This window comes from Mchenga conophoros, linkage group LG9 (genome assembly GCF_057382185.1).
Source record: "Mchenga conophoros isolate Kocher_MC1m ecotype Shallow Benthic linkage group LG9, M_conophoros_male_GT1.1, whole genome shotgun sequence".
Taxonomy (NCBI): domain Eukaryota; kingdom Metazoa; phylum Chordata; class Actinopteri; order Cichliformes; family Cichlidae; genus Mchenga; species Mchenga conophoros.
The window spans coordinates 579740-599815 of record NC_140534.1 but is presented as its reverse complement, the minus strand read 5'-3'; the positions used below and the strand labels follow the sequence as shown (position 1 = coordinate 599815).

The window sequence follows — 20076 nt, the reverse complement described above, 5'->3', positions numbered from 1 at the left end:
AAATTTCATTAAAATTGAATAAACTATCATCTTGTCTTTATTTTTAGTTAGCACCTTAAAAGCTTAAAGCTATAAGCTAATGATAGTTATATAAGAGCATATGCTGCATGGTGCAATAAGCTGTAGTTTTACGTCCAGTGGATGATGATCTGATTAGTCGACTAATCGCATAAATAATCGGTGACTAGTCGACTATCAAAATAATCGTTTGTGGCAGCCCTAGTTGTGTCACATCATTTTGGCTCAAGAGTTTACTTTATTGCTATGTTTGTTTTTTGCTATTTTATTACTACATTTGTATTGTGCAGCACTTCGGTCTGCCAGGTGTGTTTTTAAAGTGCTATATAAATGATGATGACGATGATGCTTACGGAACAGCTGAAAGACTTTAAAACAAACCTGTTACTTTAATGATATTTCTGTGGTACTACAGAGTCCAAAAGAAGTATCGCAGTAATAATTCATCCAAATTGTAACTTTTAAATGTCATTATCAGCCCAAAGGTTCACAACCAGTTCATCCCTGATAGAATGTAAATATATACAAATCTATAAATTGTATTATGTATATAACTGTGAAACAAACATAATGGACCATTAATGTATCATAATAGTACATTTCTGAATTTGGGGTATAATTCCAGGTGGGATGAGTGTCTGTACAGCTCCTCCTGTTGATGTAAAAAAAGAAAAAAGTAAATGCCAGTTTTTTTTAGGTTTTCATGTTGATGTTGTAACACAGTAAAGAATTACTCTTACAGAAATAAATGTCATTTTTTCAACTTGCAGTTAAATTCATGTAACTTAATGCTGATGCTGTTGACGACTGGGGCTCACACGTCTTTTACTTTGTCTCCAGGACCGACTCACCATGGTTGACCCACAGGAAAATAGCCCGCAGGACATTCCTGACTATGACGGCATAGAGGATGAAGCTTTCCCCCCACTCCCACCACCACACTCCCCAGGCCGGGGAGGCCAGGAGGAAGGAGACCCTTTTGCAGATGGTAGATGCTGCTGTGCTCTTACAGGATTACTATGAGGTCTTTAAGATGTGATGATTCAGAACTTTGTATTTTAAATTCATGGTTTAATGAAGAATCATAGAAAAATAAGATTCAGGAAAAAAGGCTAATGTGGGAGAAATACAACCTCTCATAGTCCTTCCACAAAGCTTTTTGGAACAGCTTGATAATAATGAATTTGTTAGTTCAGCCTAGAATTAACAAATGCATGAACTGGTTTTTCAGCATCTCTCTGAGACTGGATGTTTCTAACAATAACAACACACATGTTTTTGTTTGCGTGAGCAAATGAAACCTATCAGATACTGTTCAAACCAGCACATTTCTTCTGTAACCTCCAGTCTATAATTTGTCTGGATTTAAAGATAAGCTTGAAGTTTGCCACGCTGCCAACAGAATGAGTTAGAAACACATCCTGTTGTCATGTGTTTTCAATGCAGGAGATGAAGGTGAGGTATCACAGCTGGCTGATGTCCCTACTGCTAAAAGGAGAGGCGTGAAGAGACCCCAACCCAAGCTGGACTCCCACAGGTAGCAAAGACATTTATATCACGACAGAGGGTTGAAATGCATTAAAATGCGCATTTAAATAGGAATTTGATGTCATCTTGTGTGAGCTGGGACACAAGGAGGCCAAAATCATTGATTGACGTGTGCAGACTGTCAGTGTTGCAGCCAGGTTGAACACGAGTCTGTGACTGCACTGGTTTTTATCACCGTTTCACTAATAATCGTGCACAGAGGCTCAGAGACACACTGACACACAGAGTTGTTGCAAATGTTTGAAAACGTAAGTTTGTGGAAAGAACTTTGCACAAAAAAAGTGATGTGATATTATCTGAGTGGCGACACCTGTCGTTTCGCAGAGTACTGCAGCGTCTTCTTACGCTTTAGCGGCGGGTACAAATGACTGCATCTGTGTGATGATGGTGCAGCTTCACTCTGCCAGTCATTTAAAGAAGAAAGACTCTAATACCATTGTTGTTTTCATCATTTGGATGGGCAAAATTCCCAGACTGAAAATTGTCAGAGCGTTGGAGACATCCCTGGATGTGTGTGAGAAAGATGTTTCCAGTCTCTGTACACCTATAGTGTGAACCTGGTTAGTATTGCCAACCATAAGTCAGGCTCGTTCCCAGTAGTCTCCCAGTGGGTGTCCCAGTGGCACTCCTCTGTTACTGTTCTGTTCACAATGTTCCTGGACAGAACTAAGTTATACTAAATCAAAGGATGTTAAATAAGCTTTTAAGTAAGAACGTCGATTATACTTAGGATAAAACTTGCAAGCTGTATTAAAGAAAAACATAGATTTTCATTTGATAAAATATTCAAATTAATTGCAACTTTGCTATAAATATATATATATATATATATATAGCAATTTTTTATTTTTTATTTTTAGATGGAGAAATTTGACTATTTCTCATTATACTGCCTTATGTACAAACAGGTAGGAAAAGAAAGGTTGTGGGCACCCTGAAAACCAAACACCCTACCCCCCCCCAACAAGCTACTGCCTTCTGAACATGGTACATCTGAAGGCACTGACATTTCCATTCAGAGGGTCTGTCTGTGTTGGCCCTGTGACAGGCTGGCGACCTGGCTGCTGGGATGGGCTTCAGCCATCCACGATCCTGAATTGGATAAGCCAAATACGCCTGGATGTGCTGCTAACCCTGCTTGTAATCCATTAATGGTTTAACTTAGTCTTAATATTTTTTCCCAGGCTGATATCAGATCGAGGGCTTCCAGCTCTGGGCACTCTCTTTGACAATATCCAGTTCAAAGGCAAAGGACACGAGGTAGGATATGATAACATCTGTCCCACCAATTACCAGATGTGAATGAACATTGGTTTTTGAGCTAAATCTGTTTGGCCTGTCAGCTTTTAATTAGATGTCCTAAATTTGGTTTGAGACTAAAAGGTCAAAAGTTGCCCTTTCTGTCGTGGTCAAAAATGAGTGAGGGGAACCAGAGGTTGGTTTACCAAATTAAGATGTCTTTTGTTCCAATGACTGGAAGTCATTTTTTAGTGGGAAGAAGAAGCGTCCTATCACACACAGCCCTCTTTCATATCACTACTCGCTGTTTTTGATGTTTGCCCCATTAGGCTGCAGACCTGCGGCTGCTGATGCAGAAGATGGAGAACTGGGCCCACAGGTTGTACCCCAAATTGCAATTTGAAGATTTTATTGACAAAGTGGAAAGGCTCGGCAGCAAAAAGGAAGTGCAGGTGAGAGGAAGCAGTAGAATATTTCCTGCAAGCGTGTGGGATTCCTAATGTTCAGAATTTGTAATTTTTTACTCATTCTTCTATAGACATGTCTTAAACGAATACGACTGGACATGCCCCTGACACATGAAGATTTTACAAGTACAGATGGTAAGAAGAAAAATCATTACTGATGGGGATACGGTGGACTAGGGCTGTGCGATATGACCAAAGTCTCATCTCCCGATATAAGAATTCTATCGTCCGATAACGATATAAATCACAGAAATGTAACATTTTCTGTCAATTCTGTGAATCTCGACTTGCGTGAAGTGTTTCCAGCTGCGCGTCATGTAGCTGGAGTCGAGTGTTTTAACCGATGCATGAAACGACACATTTTTAGACAGAAGTTGTAACGGCGCCGTTTTCTTTGTGAGTATTTATTACACGGCGTGCTGCGGGGGAAAGCCTGTTCTAACGTTTGAGTCTAAGGTTTATTTTTTAGCACCTGGCGGCTCTGTTTTACTTCTCATCCGTAAACACTCTGCTCTTTCACGTGATTCCGTTTATTTTGAAAAGCCTCAACAGGATCTTGAGCTTTATTCTGAAAGGTTTATGTGGAACATAAACAAGCGGACACGCGATGGTTTTACCGTCGTTGTTGCTAACGACAACGCATAAAAACAGGCGCTTGTCCGTCCGTAGTGTGGTTATATATAAGAGAAAGAGAGAACTTTACTACAGTGACATCAGAACCATGAAGAAATATTGCCGTAAACAGTTTATTTTGCGACACCACGAAACAAACGATAGCGTAAAATGAAATAGACGTTTTTGTATATATCGTTGTATCGAACAGCCCTACGGTGGATTCACACCTGCAGGTGCACATAGGAAATACTTGCCATATTCCACAGGACTTAATTATCAGCACTGCTTGAAATTGTGTTCAGGTGCTGGTGACGAAGAGGTACAACGTGAACTGGAAACATTTGGGGATCCTGATCTGTTCAGCAGAGAGAGTTTTATTAATGCTCCCCAAGGGCAGATTGCCGAAGCCCTCGCTCCCCCACCTACTCCCTCTCTGACCGAAGAGCAGCAGAAACGTATTGAGCTGAACAGACAGCGGGCCCTGGAAAAGAGGCGCGCACGCCAGCAGCAAATTGGTAAGAATGGCAAAAATGTATCATACAGCTGGGACACAATATAACAGAAATAATTAATGATTCTGCTACAAAACATCCAGCGAAGGTTCATAAGGATCATCTAGCTTCATTGGTGTATTAACTTTATATGAAAATACAAAAAGCAAAACATTGAATGTACAGTATATTGCCAAAAGTGTTTGCTCATCTGCCCCCACACTCATATGAACTCGAGTGACATCCCATTCACGACGTCCGCCTGTGCAGCTATATCAGCTTCAACTCTTCTGGGAGTGTTTATGGGAGTTTATGACCATTTGTAAGGTCAGACACTGATGTTGAAGGCCTGGCTCCAAATCTCTGCTCTCATTCATCCCAGTGGTGTTCTGGTCAGGACTCCCATGCCAGAGTTCATGTCTTTGTGGACCTTGCTTTGTGCACTGGTGCCCAGTCATGCTGGAACAGGAAGAAGCCATCCCCAAACTGTTCCCTTAAAGTCGGGAGCCAAAATGTCTTTGCATGCTGAAGCATTAAGAGTTCCTTTCACTGGAACGAAGAGACTGAGCCCAACTTCTGAAAAACAACCCCGCACCGAAATCCCCCTGCCACCAAACCTGGAGCTCTGTTGTCCTGGCAACTGCTAAGTTGACTTGTCTATCGGCTTTCCAGATTGAGAACTGTGATCCGTCGCTCCATAGACTGCATCTCTCCTGTTCTAGAGTCCAGTGGCGGCGTGCTTTACACCGCTGTGTCCCATTGCTTTGCGTTGCACTCTGTGATGTAAGGCTTGGACTACAGCTGCTCGGCCATGGAAATGGATTCCACGAAGCTCTCTGTGCACTGTTCTTTAGCTAATCTGGAGACCACGTGAAGTTTGGAGCGATGGACTCCACAGAAAATTAGCAACCTCTGTGCGCCTCAGTATCCACTGACCCCCACTCTGGGATTTTACGTGATCCACCACTTGATGGCTGAGTTGCTGTCGTTCCCAAACACTTCCACTTAGTAGCAGCAGTCTGCATGCCTAGGTGCTTGATTCTATACAGCTGTGGAAGTTACTGGATCACCTGAATTCAATGATTTGGATGATGGGTGGTGAGTGAATACTCCTTACAATATAGTGAAGTGGATCTAGTGTATATATCCACCAGAAACCCTGAAGGTCGAGTGACGAGTTCCCGTATTGCACAGTTCGTCCAAACCACCAGAGATTCCTCACATTAGTGTGGAGTTTGGTAATAAGAGGCAAAGCATGTAGAAAACATTGATTTCTTTACTGCCTGTCTGATGTCAGCTTCAATTAGGCGTAGTATTTTTGTTTTTGCCTTACACTTGTGATCCAAACTGTTTTTACTTCCTCTTTAGTTAAAGCGGAGCCAGCTGTCTGCGATCTATTGTCTACAAATCTTTAACAGTGACATTAAATCGTTCTTCAGGGTCCTCATTTACCGCAGAAATGATGTAATGTGATTTAAATGAGACCCATAGAAAAGAAAATGACCTGTTGATCGGTCTCTATTATGAGCCTTCACCCATAAAAATGTGTTTACAGTTTATAACACTAGATGGTGATATGAGACCGTTTCCATTGTATTACCCGAGCATGATTTACTCATCGACTTTAAACTTTCACATTTTAGTCATTAGTCCTCCTTAAGAGGAGCCAATCCACCCCCCCCCCCCCCTTTTTTTTTTCTGTCCAGTATAGAAACTAAACAGCTGACATCATTCGGGTAGTGTAGCTTCCAGAGATCTGAAGTTAACGTGAACTCTGGAGGGCAGTCAAAAGCTTAATTTTTTATAATGCAACATACTATTATTTACATACATATTATTTTAATAAGCAGTTTCAGGGTTCGTGCTGTTTTAATGAGTGTTCGATGGAAAACGACACTGAAGGAATTTGTACTCTTGAGTCACATGACAGTAAATAATTTCGAGTATGTGTACATAACACAGGCTAATGTTTAAAACTATGATTATTATTTTGCTAGCTATCAAACTTGTTGGAGAAATGATTGAAATGCACTGAGTGTGATAGAGTACGGCAGTGCTAGCACAGCAGTTAGTTATGGCATGGTGATTTATGCAGTGTGCTTTAAACTTGGCTAACATTACTTAGCAGTAGCAGTAATATTAGTGACTTCACTCAAGTGAAAGCTTTAATCGTTAGTCCGACACTTAACTAGCCAACTTAAGCCTTAAAGAAAAACTGGTAAAAAGAGGGACTGATGCATGTGGGCACAAAGAAGCCATTTCTTGTGCTGCTGAAGTTCCCTGGCTTTCATTCAAAATGTGTTTATCGTGAGCACCGACACATTAAACCATTTAAAAATTATAAATGGCTTTAAGCTCACATTGATGCCTGTGGGGCTCTATCAGCCACGGAGACGACAGACACATTTTAGTGTTTTAATGAATGAATGTTTCATACTTTAAGGCTGCCTGTTTATTTAAGGGAGATGAACAATACATTATTATTTGACATAATTCTATGACAGGTGATGGACTGAATAAATAGATTTTAGGTCGATGTTTGTGCGTTTTTAAAGTCTTATATGTTGAATTGAACTGAGTGTGTCATCTGTTCAAAGCCTCCCGTCAGTGCTGTTCTCCATGCCTGTCTTACTGTACATGGTGTTATTAGCACAAACACTTTAAAGCTGATCATTTAGGACTGTAACAATAATCCAGAGAGCAATGTAGTCAAACATCTCACAGTTAGTTTTATTGGGAATGAACTTTGACCTGTTAGGCCCCCAGGGCTTTTCTGAGCTTCCTGCTCGAAAATGAAGAGGCCAAAATAAATGGAGTATTTCTCTGCAATTACAAACTCTGTGTAAACAGTCTTGGTATCAAAATAAAGCTAACGCTTGTGAGCTGTCATCAGAGGGGTAAATATTACTGCAGATGTTACTATGTCAAAGTTACTGGGACTCAAACATAGAAAAAAATGATTATTTCCCTCACCTAATTTTTAAAAGTATTTTATAGCTTATATGCTATAAAATATACTTTGGGTCACATTTAACTCCAGAAAATCATAAATCAAAATATGGATGTTACCTGTCCACAGATTCATGGTGATGTAACTGCTCTTTTAACTGTTTGGTGTTTGTAGAAATGGTTTACAGCTGAGATTCAGAGGCTTCTGTGGACACTCATGTCTGCACTTATATTTCTGACCTCGTGTTATAACCGATTAAATGTGATCTCCTCTCTTTTCCCCCATTTTTGGTGGTGTGGGTGCTTAACTAGTTAAAGTACCAAACATCTGTCTCCTGTTGTTGTGTCACGTAGGAAAGAAGCATCAATATCTGATGAGCAGACTTGTTCATTTGTGCAGATTTCTTCTTTTGTGTGGTTGTTTTTTCCAAGTGGAGATGAGCATCTCTAACAAGTTGATTTGTTCACATTTGCACATCTGCATTTTTGAGAGAAATGAGTTTTTTGAGTTTGTGCACTATATGCATATAAGACAACCATTTCCTTTTTCAGTATTTTTGTGTGGTGCATTTTTCTCTGTTTTAACAAAAGAGGAACAAAGAACATTTAAGTCAACCTAAGACGATTTGTTTTAATTTTTACATGGTCTTACTGAGGTGATGCAAAGTGGAACATGCAAACTGTTTTTTTGGTAATGTGCTGGAAAAGCTTGATAATGGACCTTGAAAGTGCTTAAAGTGCTTAAATTTGACCCTGAACAATGAGTTTGAACCCTGCAGTTTACAGTTTCATTTTTCATTATCTCAGCTTTGCCTGTCTTTTATAAATCGTAGTAGACTGAGTGTGTCTGTGTTGACTGAAACCATCACTGTTTCTAATTCTCAACCCTTTCAGGCCCTTCAGCCTCTCAGACTGCTGACATGTTAGGAGACAAACCTCCAGCTGCATCCTCACCAAATGTCATCAAAGGTTCTACTGATGGAGATGAAACTGTAGAAGATCCTGACCTCGAGCCTTCCAACAACACCTCCACGCAACAAACCAGCCCGCTTCCCCCCAAAGACTCTGAGCCCGCTGAGGCTGAGACCGGCCTCAGCCCTGAGCAACAGCTCAGCAACGACTGTGTAGAGGGGGATTAAAGTTCACGTGCAGCAGTTTCTGCTGAAAAGCTTTGGCAGTGAGCAGATTTAAAGGTTTCCCAATGTTCGTGCCTGCTCATTCGAGTAATGTTGTGCATTTCTGGTGGTTTATATCTTGAGCACATGTTCCTACTGTGACGTCAGCTTTGGGTTAGCAAAGACATTTATAATCAATGGAAATAAATGTTTTTCTTATTTTTAAAAGTCCAAATCCTAAACGTATTTACCATGTGTTGGTATCTGTTACAGAAAAATATTTGAACTGATCCACAGTTCCTGCTCTGATGCATCTTCTTTCTCCAGTTTCACTATTGGCAGAATTTTGGTTGCAAACATGTTTCTATAAAAGGCCTCTGTGTGTGTGTAGTATGTGAGCTGTCAACTGACCATCACCCTCTTCCAAGCATTAAGTGCTCGTTCAATTATGAACAGTTCTTTCTTAAGCTACTGCAGGGACATGAAACGCAACACGATGAAGTGGCTCCATCTGCGCTAATGAAAACACCATTTTTAATTACAGGCCACTGCACACATATTGAAATAGTTATGTACAGTTCATATTTCTGTTGGTAGTTCTAGAAAACAATCTTAAAATCCACAAACCAAAAAACGCTTCTGATTATTTACCAGTTCAAACAATAAAAATGTCCTTGGTGTTGGTGTCTTCTATACAGGCTCTTGATATACAAACTATAAGATAAATACATCCTAGTTTTATACATCACTTCCAACACAACCAACCTCAGGTGTGTTCATTACTCTACGGGTTTATTTTAAAGTCTGCTAATGAGTGACATGAAGTTTTATCAGTCCGGTGACCTGTCCAGGGCGTATCCTGCCTCTCACCCTATGACAGCTGGGACAGATTCCAGGACGTGCAGAAGAAAATGGACGAGTGGACGTTTTATCATCTCCAGAACAATACTCGTGCTGGGTTTTGTATGAAGTGGTCACAGGTAGTACAATATGTGTGAACTCACCAAAAATGGTTCTATAACACAAGACATTTCATTTACACAAGACATTGATCCCACCAGTGAGATATTGAGATCACTGGTGCTGAGAGAAAAGCCTTTTGTTACCAGACTTCTTTAACCTGCTGCAGTTGACTAGTTTCCTGCAGGATTGAACCACATTTGCAGTGAGTACTAGGTCTTGTCAAAGTAACTGCTGACACTTCACTGGCATTAACACGTTCCCTATCCTCCTTACAACTAAGTTTAACTTGATGTGATTTTAAAAACTAACTTTTACAAAACGTATCCACTGATTCGGTTTGACTCTGGTTTCTAAAAAGATGGCGGGACATGTTTTTACTTAATATTGTGTTTGCTTTCCTGTGACTTCACACACTCGTGTGGTTTGTCCACACACAATCTGGAGCTACAAGAATGACCTGGATGACTCAGCACGAGTGATCTTCAATGATCACCGTTCTGTTAGCGCACAGCGTGCAGTTCTCACAAGTGTCTGCTTGGAGGTAAAGCTGGGCTACAGCGTTTCTATGCTGTTGTTGCCGGGAGGCGTGAAGCCCTTTCCAGATCCATCAGAGCCAACTCTCTGATTTCTTCCAGAATAGAGTACAGACTGGGAGTTTTGCTCTGACGAAACTCTCTTTCCTCTTTGGAGAGTTTGGGGCGCCGGGCTGTCTTCTCCTGAGCCAGCGCCTCTTCATTCTGACGCACCACCTCTTTGACCAGCTGACTGCGGCCCTGAGGGCTGGGCTGCTGGGACTTGGCACTGTGGTGAGGCTTGTTGCTGATGACCTCGAGGTTTAGACGGTCAGCGTGGCAAGTTGAAGAGTGGACAGAAATACGAACCTGAAGAGAGCAGAGAACGTAAGTCACAGTATTCCTCAGTTCGATCACTACACAGTAATGGCACCTACTGAAAATAGTCTAATGGAATGCTATGCAAAGACAGGCCCACTTAAGGTTTGTGACGTAATATATAACAGCAGTCCTCTCAGCACTGTGCGCAGCGTCACAGCTAAGTAGACAGTGGTGTAGAGTGGAGAAGTTTCCGACTGTGCCACAATTTTGTTCATAAATAGGATAAATTGGATACGTATGTTACACACACGTATCCAATGTAACAAACGTTCATCCATCCGTACACGAACTTTCTTTACTGTGCTTTCTAACATTCACACGACGTGGAGACTGGAGCAGAGGGGGAGAAAAACATTCATTAACACTGTGACCTCGGTCAAGTGTCACAGTGAGGTTGTTGTTTTGTTGATTTGTTTGTTGAATATCATCATCATCTCTTTGTTTGATATGATCATAGCTTGACAGCAGTCAATGCTGTGGTGGACAACTTGTGTTTGGGCTAATGTTTCTTTCTATCTTGTTTTGGCCACATGTGTCATCCATCATCATCCATCAGTAAGCTATGTTGTTAGCATTGCCTTTGCCCTTTGACATTTATGACCCCAGGATAAGTCCATGAAAGAAAGAAAAGATGTTGATAACAGTGGAAGCAGCAGTACTCTGTCACTTTTTCATGTCTTAAAGCCAAAGATGTGAGAATAACACACCGTTACTTCAGTTTCTTTTTGTTAGCTAACCTTAGGGTAATGTTTCCTGCTCTTTTTGCTTAAATCACATGCACTTATTCCTCACAATCATCGTGTGTAACATGCCTGAACTTAATATAACTTGACGCCAGTGATGGGCAGCAACGCATAATTAGATTACTTTTTTCAAGTAACGAGTAAAGTAAGGGATTACTGTTGCAAAAAAGGTAATTAGATTACTGTTACTGTCCCGTAAACACGCTGCTCTACTGTGTTACTAAACCGTGAGTTTGTTTGCAAGAGTGTCTCATGACAATGACATAAGTGCATGCGACGTTTGTGGTAACAAACGTGTGCAGAGCAACAATGGATCATTTATCGAGTGCGAGAGAGAGAGTGCGACCGTGCAGCGTTTAAAGGCGTTTATGTGAAAACAATTACCGCCCACTGTCATTTTTTATCTCCCTTTACAAAAAGGTTTGTGTAGAAACGCCACAAACTGGAAGCATTACATTTCTTGTCTTGGAGGAGAGCCTCCCCCCCCCCCCACACTTATGTTTTTGTTTTCATATAATATTTAAAAACAATAAACTGAATAACTTTAAATGATTTATTTTCAGGAATCATTTTCGTCTCATTCATCTTACTGACGTTTTGTTACCTTGAGATTAGCTAACAAAGCAGCAACCACACAACACTTTATCACAACAAGATCATAAAACGTCTCTTAATGTTGGACCACAAAAGATCCAGTAGTCGTATGAACCTGTGATTCATATACACTCATGCATATATATTTGGAATCGTCGCCTTTAGGCGCTGCATTGCTGGAAACCTTCTAAAATGATTGATTAGTGTTTTCTGTGACTTACGGTGATGTGGTCAAACAGTTTGAAGGTGGAGGTGCCACAGCTGGAGGTGGTGGTAATGCGGTCCGGGTATTTTCGCACAGTGCCACCCTGCCAATCACAGCTGCCGTCCTGTCCCGCTACCACCACCAGGCCCTCTTTGTTCTTCAGATACACAGGCCCCCTCACACCATACCTGTGAACAACATGGCTGTGGTCAGAGGCAGCCTTACTTACTCAGTGATATTACTCAACCTGCTTTGCGCCCTGTGATTTTAATCATTACATGGATTCTACAGCCTTCTCAAAATGACCACAGGTTACATTTTAATAAACTGTTAATATTGCATATCCCTGTAACACCACAAGCATGGAGAACACTGATGTTATTAAATTACACTTTCCTTGCAATAAACAAGCAGCAACCTCCAGAGGTTAGCTAAGCTAACGTAGAAGTGCCACAAACACAAGGCTGGCTCCAAAGCACCGTCCCTCCCCACAGACTCAACTTCAGCAATGCAATTAACTTATTTAAAGCCTGGTAGAGAAAAGATTCGGGGTTTTAGCCGATTTTCCCTGCTCACAATAAATGTTTAAGGAATTAGTTTAGTAAATTTATACAATTTAAAACTCATTTTGAGGTTTTTTAAGAGAAAATAAAACTAGCGTGTATACTGTTAAATATACATTGATTAGCGTGCAATTACATCTTCCAACAAATTCATTCATTGTCATAAACTTTGAATTCGTCTATTAAAAATACACGAGTGGTTGGCCGTCTGTGAGCTCCTGTACAGCTCCATTAAACAAAGGAAAAGAAGAAGACTGCAGAACAAAACACAGGACTGAAGGTTCTTACTCTGGGATAAACACCAAGACACCGTTGTCTCGAATGGAGTAGACAACAGCGTCAGCCACACAGCACGGGTCTGTCTGAGGGTCTCGTTCTCTGAAAAACAGACACTGAAACAGTGCTGTGGATCGCATTTGGGCTGCCTGTGCTGCCTGCAAATGAAACACAGACGTCAGCACAGCTTCTGTTAATAGAGTAAGAGGTGAATCATTGAAAAACACAAACAATAAAACACCCCTGACCCTGTTCTTGCTGTTGACATGGTGAGCCATTTCCTCCACTTCTTTGTTACTGGCTGGTGCTTTACCAGATACAACGCCCCTCTGCATGTGCAGGGCTGCGGTAAGAAGGCGGTGCACGACAATGTCTGCGTACCGACGGATGGGTGAGGTAAAGTGTGTGTAGCGATCCAGAGCCAGACCTACGACAACGAAGCAAATATCAGCACGTTAGCCTTCTTTCTAGTTCTCAGTCGAATAATTCTTCACAAACAACAGACGTTGGACAAGTGTGTGCAGACGTGTGATGGATGGACTGACCCACAGTCACACTGAAACTCTAGTGCAGCCAATAAAAGCTGTGCAGCGGTATCGTACCATAATGGTAGTATTGGTCTTGAGGATGAGCACCAGTGGAGAAGTACAGAGCCTGTGACATAGCAGTGGTGGCCATCATTCTGAACAACCTGTTCACCAAGGGGTCCTGTGGGTCCACAGCTCGGTCCAGTGAGGCAGCTAAAGCCTTGTTGGACCTGAAGGAACAGAGCCAGAAACCAGGGATGAGTGAGGCCTCTCATCTCAGCAGTCAGTGACACAAAGCTACTTGCATCACCATGTCTCTTGTCCTGGGACCGGTTCTGCTGTTGGTTTAACCCCCCCCCCCCCCCCCCCCCCCCCCCCACAATCCTCCAACCGCACATTCATATTTTGTTTTCAAACTCCATTGCAGTTCATTCCACGCCTCAGATCCTCAGACCTTTTGTAAACAGTTAAACAAATAAAAGTTAACTGTAATAGATTACAGGTTGTAATTAAATAAATCACTGCCTCTTTTAAAAAACAGAAAAACAAACCATCTTTAATTATTTGAGTTGTTTGTTTTGTTCCCGTGTGAGAATATTCAACACTGCTCTCTGTGCAAAACGGGTTTAAAAGCATAAACAGCTGTGGGATCCTGTTTGTCCGGGATTTGAACCGGGGAACAAACTGCGGCAGGATCAGCGTTGTGCCGAGGTCGGCATCGCCGACAGCATGTGTTCCCCCTGCGTGGCGAGCGTTCGCTGGGCACGGAGTGTGGATCCAGGTTACGCCGCCTCCATTACAAACAGTCAGACGTGGAAGTAGTGATGTTTTAGTTTTGTAAAAAAGTGAAACCTGAGTGTCGTTACATTACCATTCAGTTTAAGGGTTACAACAGAAAATGAAATATTTATTGTCCTCTCGTGGTATCAGACGGGATTATTTTAACAAACGAAGGACATTTTGCCTGATAATTATATTTATCCTGTAACTTTACTGTGTAAAGAGCTAAAACCTCCAAAGTTTCAGGAGTAGTTAGTCGTTATAAGAAGTGTTTGTGAACTGAAAATCAAGAATGTGGGATCCTGTTTGTCCGTGATTTGGACAGCCCAGCGTGTGCTCCCGACGCAGGGGAAACTAATTCTGTCGGGGAGACCGACCTTGCCACGACAGCTGTTGTGAAGCTGAAGCCAAAGGCAAGATATGCTTCATCATATGTTCTAGTCTTTGGTTTGGAAGCATATTTGGCTTCAACCTCAACCTGAGCTGAAGGAACATGTCTTCTTCTTGTCTGACTGCTCATGTGACACCTGAGTGTGTCCCCGTGTTATCAAACATTTCAGGTTCACACACTTGTGTGTCTGAACATGATGTGCGTTGGACTACAATATGCATTTCCTCAGTTTCTATACTGAACAGTCAAAAACATTACCTGGTGTCAATGGTGAAACCTTTGGCCTTTGCAGTGTCCACCAGCTGGTTGAATAGCTCCTGTTGTGGTGGTGGGTGACACCTTAGAAGGGCCTGGTTGGGGAAAGCTTCCTGGATCTTGCGGGCCACCCAGTGGTTGGCGTAAATCATGCACTCTGCCACGGTCTCATGGACCTCCAGGGGCTGACGAGGGACCAGGGCCGTAATGTTCCTCTCCTCATCCAGCTGGGCACCCACCTGAAAAGGGAAAATGCTTCTAACGTGACTTCAATGAAAAAGAATATGAAAATGCATCAGTGGGCCACATTTTACTACAGTTTACTTTAACTCAGTTGAACATGCACCATTCCACCGGAACAAATGCTGCACGGAGAACCAAATGTGAATGAATCTCAACCTGAAAACAGTCTACTGTCTTTCCTACGTTCAGCTCTCTATCATACCAGTAAGAACACATATCCCTAACAGGCACACAGCTCTGCTCATGGGCACAGAAACTCCACCGATCTGCTGTTCATGCTTTTTGTTTATAGTGGACAGCCAATCAGAGTTTAAGTTAGCTCAAAGGAAATGTGCCTTAAAGAGAGAACAAAACTTTTCTCAGACTAAGGATGAACTGAGGGGACCCAAAGCACTTCAGCAGGAACCAAAAGAAGCCAGAAAGTTTGGATTTGAACACAGTTTTGGCCGTTTTATATAATAGATCAAGATGAAACATCTGTTGTCCTTATCCTTCAGGACAACAGATGTTTCACCAGCGGTCAATAATCCAGCTTTGTCAAGATAAGAACTTGATTTTTGGGTGGCAGCTCAATCATTAAACACACTTTTAGAAATATATTGGTTTTTCCACTATCCCAGAAGCAACCCGAGAGAATCATTTTTACTTCATATCAATATTCTGTGTGCGTACAGCCATAACAGGAATGCAATAACTGAATAATAAATAAATCCAAGACATCCTATTAGAGAGCATCTTATAGAACAACAGGAATTGTCCATATGAGGTTTTAACAGATGGCCGACCAGCCGCTGTAGATAAATGGCTGTGATCTAATGTGAAAACTGTCAGTGGTTTCACAGTGGAGTGCTTGGTTTCTTTATTCCAATATTCTCACTGAAATGACTTTCTGATAAAATGTTTTCTGCTGAGGAACGTGTTCTGCTTAGACGCCTGATTTTAAAAATAACGTCTCTATTAGACCGTACTATAATTTATTATCGATGAAAAGAAATATATGGTATCCATCTGTAATTCTGTAAATAACACAGCAAAAAACCAAACTAAACATAAAGACCTGGAAGACTCCTGCGTCTAAATTCATTCAGTTATTGTACTGAGTCCTGAACATGTTAGAAATATGGTATCTTCAACACATCAGTGGAGAATCTGTTCCAGGAGTTCAAGCGAGGCTTCTTCCTGGTGTGTGAGCAGGATTTGGTGAGGCTGTTTCGACCAGAGGAGCTGCAGGGAGTGCTGGTCGGCCAGGACGTGCATGACTGGGAAAAGTTCAAACAGGTACAGTCAGCCAAACAGACACAGGCTGTAGTTTCACAGCTGTCCTGTAGCACAATAACTGTGTACTGCATACTGTCAAAAGCATTCAGTCGGCTGCTTTAACACAAATATGACCTTGAGTCACATCTCAGTCTTAATCCAGACTTTTGTATGATAGTATAATATAATAGTCAGCCCACCCTTCGCAGCTATAACTGCTTCCACTCTTCTGGGAAAGCTTTCCACAAGGTTTAGGTGTGTTTATGGGAATTTTTTGACTATTCTTCCAGAGGTGCATTTATGGTGTCAGACACTGACGTTGGAGGAGAAGGCCTGGCTCACAGTTGCTGCTCTAATTCATCCCAAAGATGTTCTATCAGGTTGAGGTCAGGACTCTGTGCAGGCTAGTCCAGTTCTTCTACACCAAACTCACTCATCCATGTCTTTATGGACCTTGTATTGTGCACTGGTGCCCAGCCATGTGCACACATGCCCACACTTTACACTTGGCACAGTGCAGTCAGACAAGTACTTCTGGCAACCACCAAACCCTGACACATCCATCGGATTGCCAGTCAGAGAAGTGTGATTCGTCACTCCAGTAAACACATCTCCACTGCTTTAGAGTCCAGTGTTGAGATGCTTAAATCACTCCATCTGACGCTTTGCATTGTGTTTGTCAGTGTAAGGCTGGGATGCAGCTGCTCAGCCATGGAAACCAATGAAGTTTGGACATCTGTAACAACAGCAGACTGCAGATATTGGTGACTTAAGTGCACTATGAGCCTTAGCATCAGCTGACTAGCTGTCATTTCCAATTACTTCCACTTTGTTATAATATCACTAACAGCTGACTATGGAATATTTAATAGCGAGGAAATTTCATGACTGGACTTGTTGCACTGGTGCATCCTATCACATTACCATGCTGGAATTCATTCAGTTCCTGAGAGCGACTCGTCCTTTCACACATGTTTGTAGAAGTAGTCTGCATGCCTAGGTGCTTGATTTAATACACCTGTGTCCATGGAAGTGATTGGAACACATTAATTGAATGATTTGGATGTGTTAGGGAATACTTTTGGCAACATAGTGTATGCCTGACCTTACAAACTCTATGATTATAACAGTCATTTTCACTGTTTTCAGAACACAAGTTATGGTTGGAGATATCATGACCGCCACCCCACCATACAGATGTTTTGGGAGGTATTTGATGAACTAACTGAAGAGCAGAGGAAAGATTTCCTTCGTAAGTACTTGCTGAAGCCTCCATTATGATATGTTACTGAAATCACACTGTATCATATAAAACATTAGATTTTTCTGCGCTTTACCAAGATACATTAGAGAGCAGCATTGTTCTGATTAATATACTGTAAAGCTGCTTCTAGCTGGTGGACTGAGCCGCCTCACCTTTCACCTGGCTCACGTCACACACCTGGAGAGACTCAACCTCCACCTGTGTTGCCTCACGCGAGATGATCTAGAGGCTCTGAGTCAGTTGCTACCAATCTCACACGCCGGACACTAATCGCATGCTCGCTGCAGCAGTCATGTGACTCGTTGTTTTTCAGTCCAGGTGCTGCCCTCTCTCACTGCACTGACCGAGCTTGATGTGTCATCCAATAAGGAAGTGGGAGGTGTGGTCCACCTGCTGGTCTCCGCCCTCCCTGCGACACAAATGAGGAGGCTGCCATTCAACAGCTGCTACATGAGCAACGAGTCCTTCACTGCTCTGGGTAACACACACACACACACACACACACACACTTGTTTATTTATAGAAGTTTTCCTTCAAGTCATTCTCCCTGAATACCTCTTCCACCCTCTAGCCTGAAATGGTGAAAACTTTGTGTTTATGCATCAGCCCTGGCGGTGTCCTATCTGCGCACGGTGGATATTTCCTGGTGTAAAGTGGTTGGCGGTCACTTGGCGCTCCTGCTGGATGCTCTGCAGCCATCAGTCGTCAGCGAGCTCCGTCTTTGCAGCTGCGAGCTCACCACTGATGACATGCAACATCTGGGTAACTAACACACAATGACATTATACTTTTTCTTTTTTGGTCTGTAGTGGATCATTAGGCTGCATAAATGTATATTAAGACAAGTAAAGCCTGAAGGAAATTGATATTTCTTTCATTTATTTCATGCTGCCAGCATCTGTAGCTGTCGTATAAAACAAAACAATGAAAGTATTCGGTGTTATTTTTGTCTCCATCAGAAACATTGTGAACAAAACAGTAAAGTGAACAGGCATAAAGTGATCAGTTATCAATGGGTCCTCTTCCTCTGTGCAGCTGCCGTGTGCAGACGGGGCTGTCTCTCCTCACTCCGTGCACTGGATCTGTCCTACAACAGCTTGGTGGGAGACAACGGTTGGTGCAGTCTGTTTGCAGCAGGAGGTCTGGGCTCTCTGGAAGACGTGGATGTCAGTTTGCGACCTTCAACCTCTGCTCCGTGCTCAGCCTGGCTGCCCGCTCTGCTCCGAGCTCTGCCTCAAATGCCGGCGCTGGCTCGACTGGCCATGCAGAGGTGGACAGCTGACTGTCAGGAGAGAGAGCAGCTGAGGTACTGTCTGAAAAAGAGGAGCGTCCTGCTGGAAAGGGATCCAGATTTACAAGACACATCATCAACATGTAAAGGGAACAGTCAGGAGAGCCTAAAAGAGAGTCAGCCTGAGGAGATTGGAGCGGACCGCACTGGAATTTACTGTCAAAGAGCGACCCACTTTGTTGCTTTATTATTATTTTTTTAAGTCTCTGTTACCACAAGAAGGTCAGTGTTGACGTCAGCTGCATCACGTCTGATGTAAACTGTGTCACACGTGATGGTTTCAGGGAATACTGGGAACTTACAGAGTTAAGCACAGCTGGTGTGGGTTATCATATTTGTCGTCTCTCACCTTGGCTGCAGGGTCTGGGTCTTTCCAATGCAGCAGTCCTAACACTTGAGACACACATGCCGAGAAGTGGGGATACCTGGAAATGGACAAAGGCTTTCAGCAGAGTTTTAAAGCAGCTATTCAGGAAAAGAGCTGTGAATTATCTGCATACCTTGTTAGGTAATCAGCTATTTTGGGGTTCTTTAACAAATCAACCAAAAGGTCGACTGAGTATTTTCTCGTCAGAGTACCTTCACCGTTCACGATGATGTTGAGCACAAGCTGGAGCATTTGATGGATGTTCTTTGCATCAAAGAGCTACGAGGAAATCCCAGAGATTAGAGACAGGATATTATGTGAATCAGCATGAATGTTGTTTGTTGTTCAACAGATAAAAACAAGAAGAGAAAATAGAAACAAAGTAAAAAAGGAACAATTGTTTCTGCCGTTAAGAAAAAAAAATTGAGTCATGGCAGAGACCTGCAGAAGTCTTGAGTCTCATTTGATGACATTTTGTCAGATTGCCTTGTAATTTAAAAAAAACAAAACTGTTTTTTGAGCAAAAGTTCTCCAGGTTTTTTTGGAGTTCTTTCAAAGTTTTCTTATTTTTGGACGTTAGCTGCTTTTTCACTCTTTTTCAGTCCAGTCAGGGATGCAGAGGAGGAGGAGGAAGGTCCTGGACACATCAGTGGCTTATGTGCGTGGAGAGGAGAACCTGGCCGGCTGGAGGCCCAGAGGAGATAGCCTCATCCTAGAGCACCAGTGGGAGCTGGAGAAGATGGAGCAGCTGCAGGAGGTGGGGCCTTAAAAGATTCATAAAGAAATAAATCTGTTTAATATCATTGAGGGAAAAATGACTTTTCAGCTCAAAGACCAAAGTGCTATTCTAAAAAGTTTTTTCTTAGAGTACAGACTTTACATGACTAACCTCCCCTCTTCTCCCCACCTCACATTCGCCCCCATCTTTCGTCCAGGTGGAAAAGACCCGTCACCTTCTGGGAGAGGCGGCTCCCGTGGGAACAGCTCCCACCACCAAGTCCCTGAGTGAGTCTCTGTCCCCC

The 20076-nt window shown here is 42.4% G+C and overlaps 3 protein-coding genes across 8 annotated transcripts; 2 read left to right on the top strand and 1 right to left on the bottom strand.

Annotated features, from left to right (window-relative positions):
- Positions 1-2550: 2550 nt before the first annotated feature.
- Positions 2551-5966, top strand: LOC146566527 (TIMELESS-interacting protein-like). Its single transcript, XM_085287837.1, has 4 exons — positions 2551-2588; positions 2751-2826; positions 3135-3257; positions 3344-5966. The coding sequence occupies exons 1-4, from the start codon at positions 2551-2553 to the stop codon at positions 3428-3430; spliced, it is 324 nt and encodes a 107-aa protein (XP_085143963.1). The 3' UTR covers positions 3431-5966.
- Positions 5967-8947: 2981 nt separating this feature from the next.
- Positions 8948-15425, bottom strand: LOC146566526 (DIS3-like exonuclease 1). 2 transcript variants are annotated; one of them, XM_085286029.1, is made up of 6 exons: positions 14636-15423; positions 13282-13436; positions 12928-13106; positions 12692-12837; positions 11857-12028; positions 8948-10286 (listed from the first exon to the last, which is right to left on the bottom strand). In XM_085286029.1, exons 1-6 carry the CDS (start codon positions 14782-14784, stop codon positions 9969-9971), a joined length of 1119 nt encoding a protein of 372 aa, XP_085142155.1. In that variant the 5' UTR covers positions 14785-15423; the 3' UTR covers positions 8948-9968. The 2 variants fall into 2 exon arrangements, with proteins under 2 accessions (XP_085142155.1, XP_085142154.1); XM_085286028.1 differs by having other exon boundaries at positions 12692-13106; positions 14636-15425.
- A 598-nt stretch (positions 15426-16023) lies between these two features.
- On the top strand, positions 16024-19810 carry LOC146566525 (leucine-rich repeat-containing protein 31-like). Of its 5 annotated transcripts, none has more exons than XM_085286048.1 (6): positions 16025-16153; positions 16423-16518; positions 17282-17384; positions 17710-17874; positions 18003-18158; positions 18432-19810. In XM_085286048.1, exons 2-6 carry the CDS (start codon positions 16501-16503, stop codon positions 18887-18889), a joined length of 900 nt encoding a protein of 299 aa, XP_085142174.1. In that variant the 5' UTR covers positions 16025-16153; positions 16423-16500; the 3' UTR covers positions 18890-19810. The 5 variants fall into 5 exon arrangements, with proteins under 5 accessions (XP_085142177.1, XP_085142174.1, XP_085142176.1 ...); XM_085286050.1 differs by having other exon boundaries at positions 16046-16153; positions 16423-16535; XM_085286051.1 differs by lacking the exon at positions 16423-16518 and having other exon boundaries at positions 16024-16153.
- Positions 19811-20076: the final 266 nt, after the last annotated feature.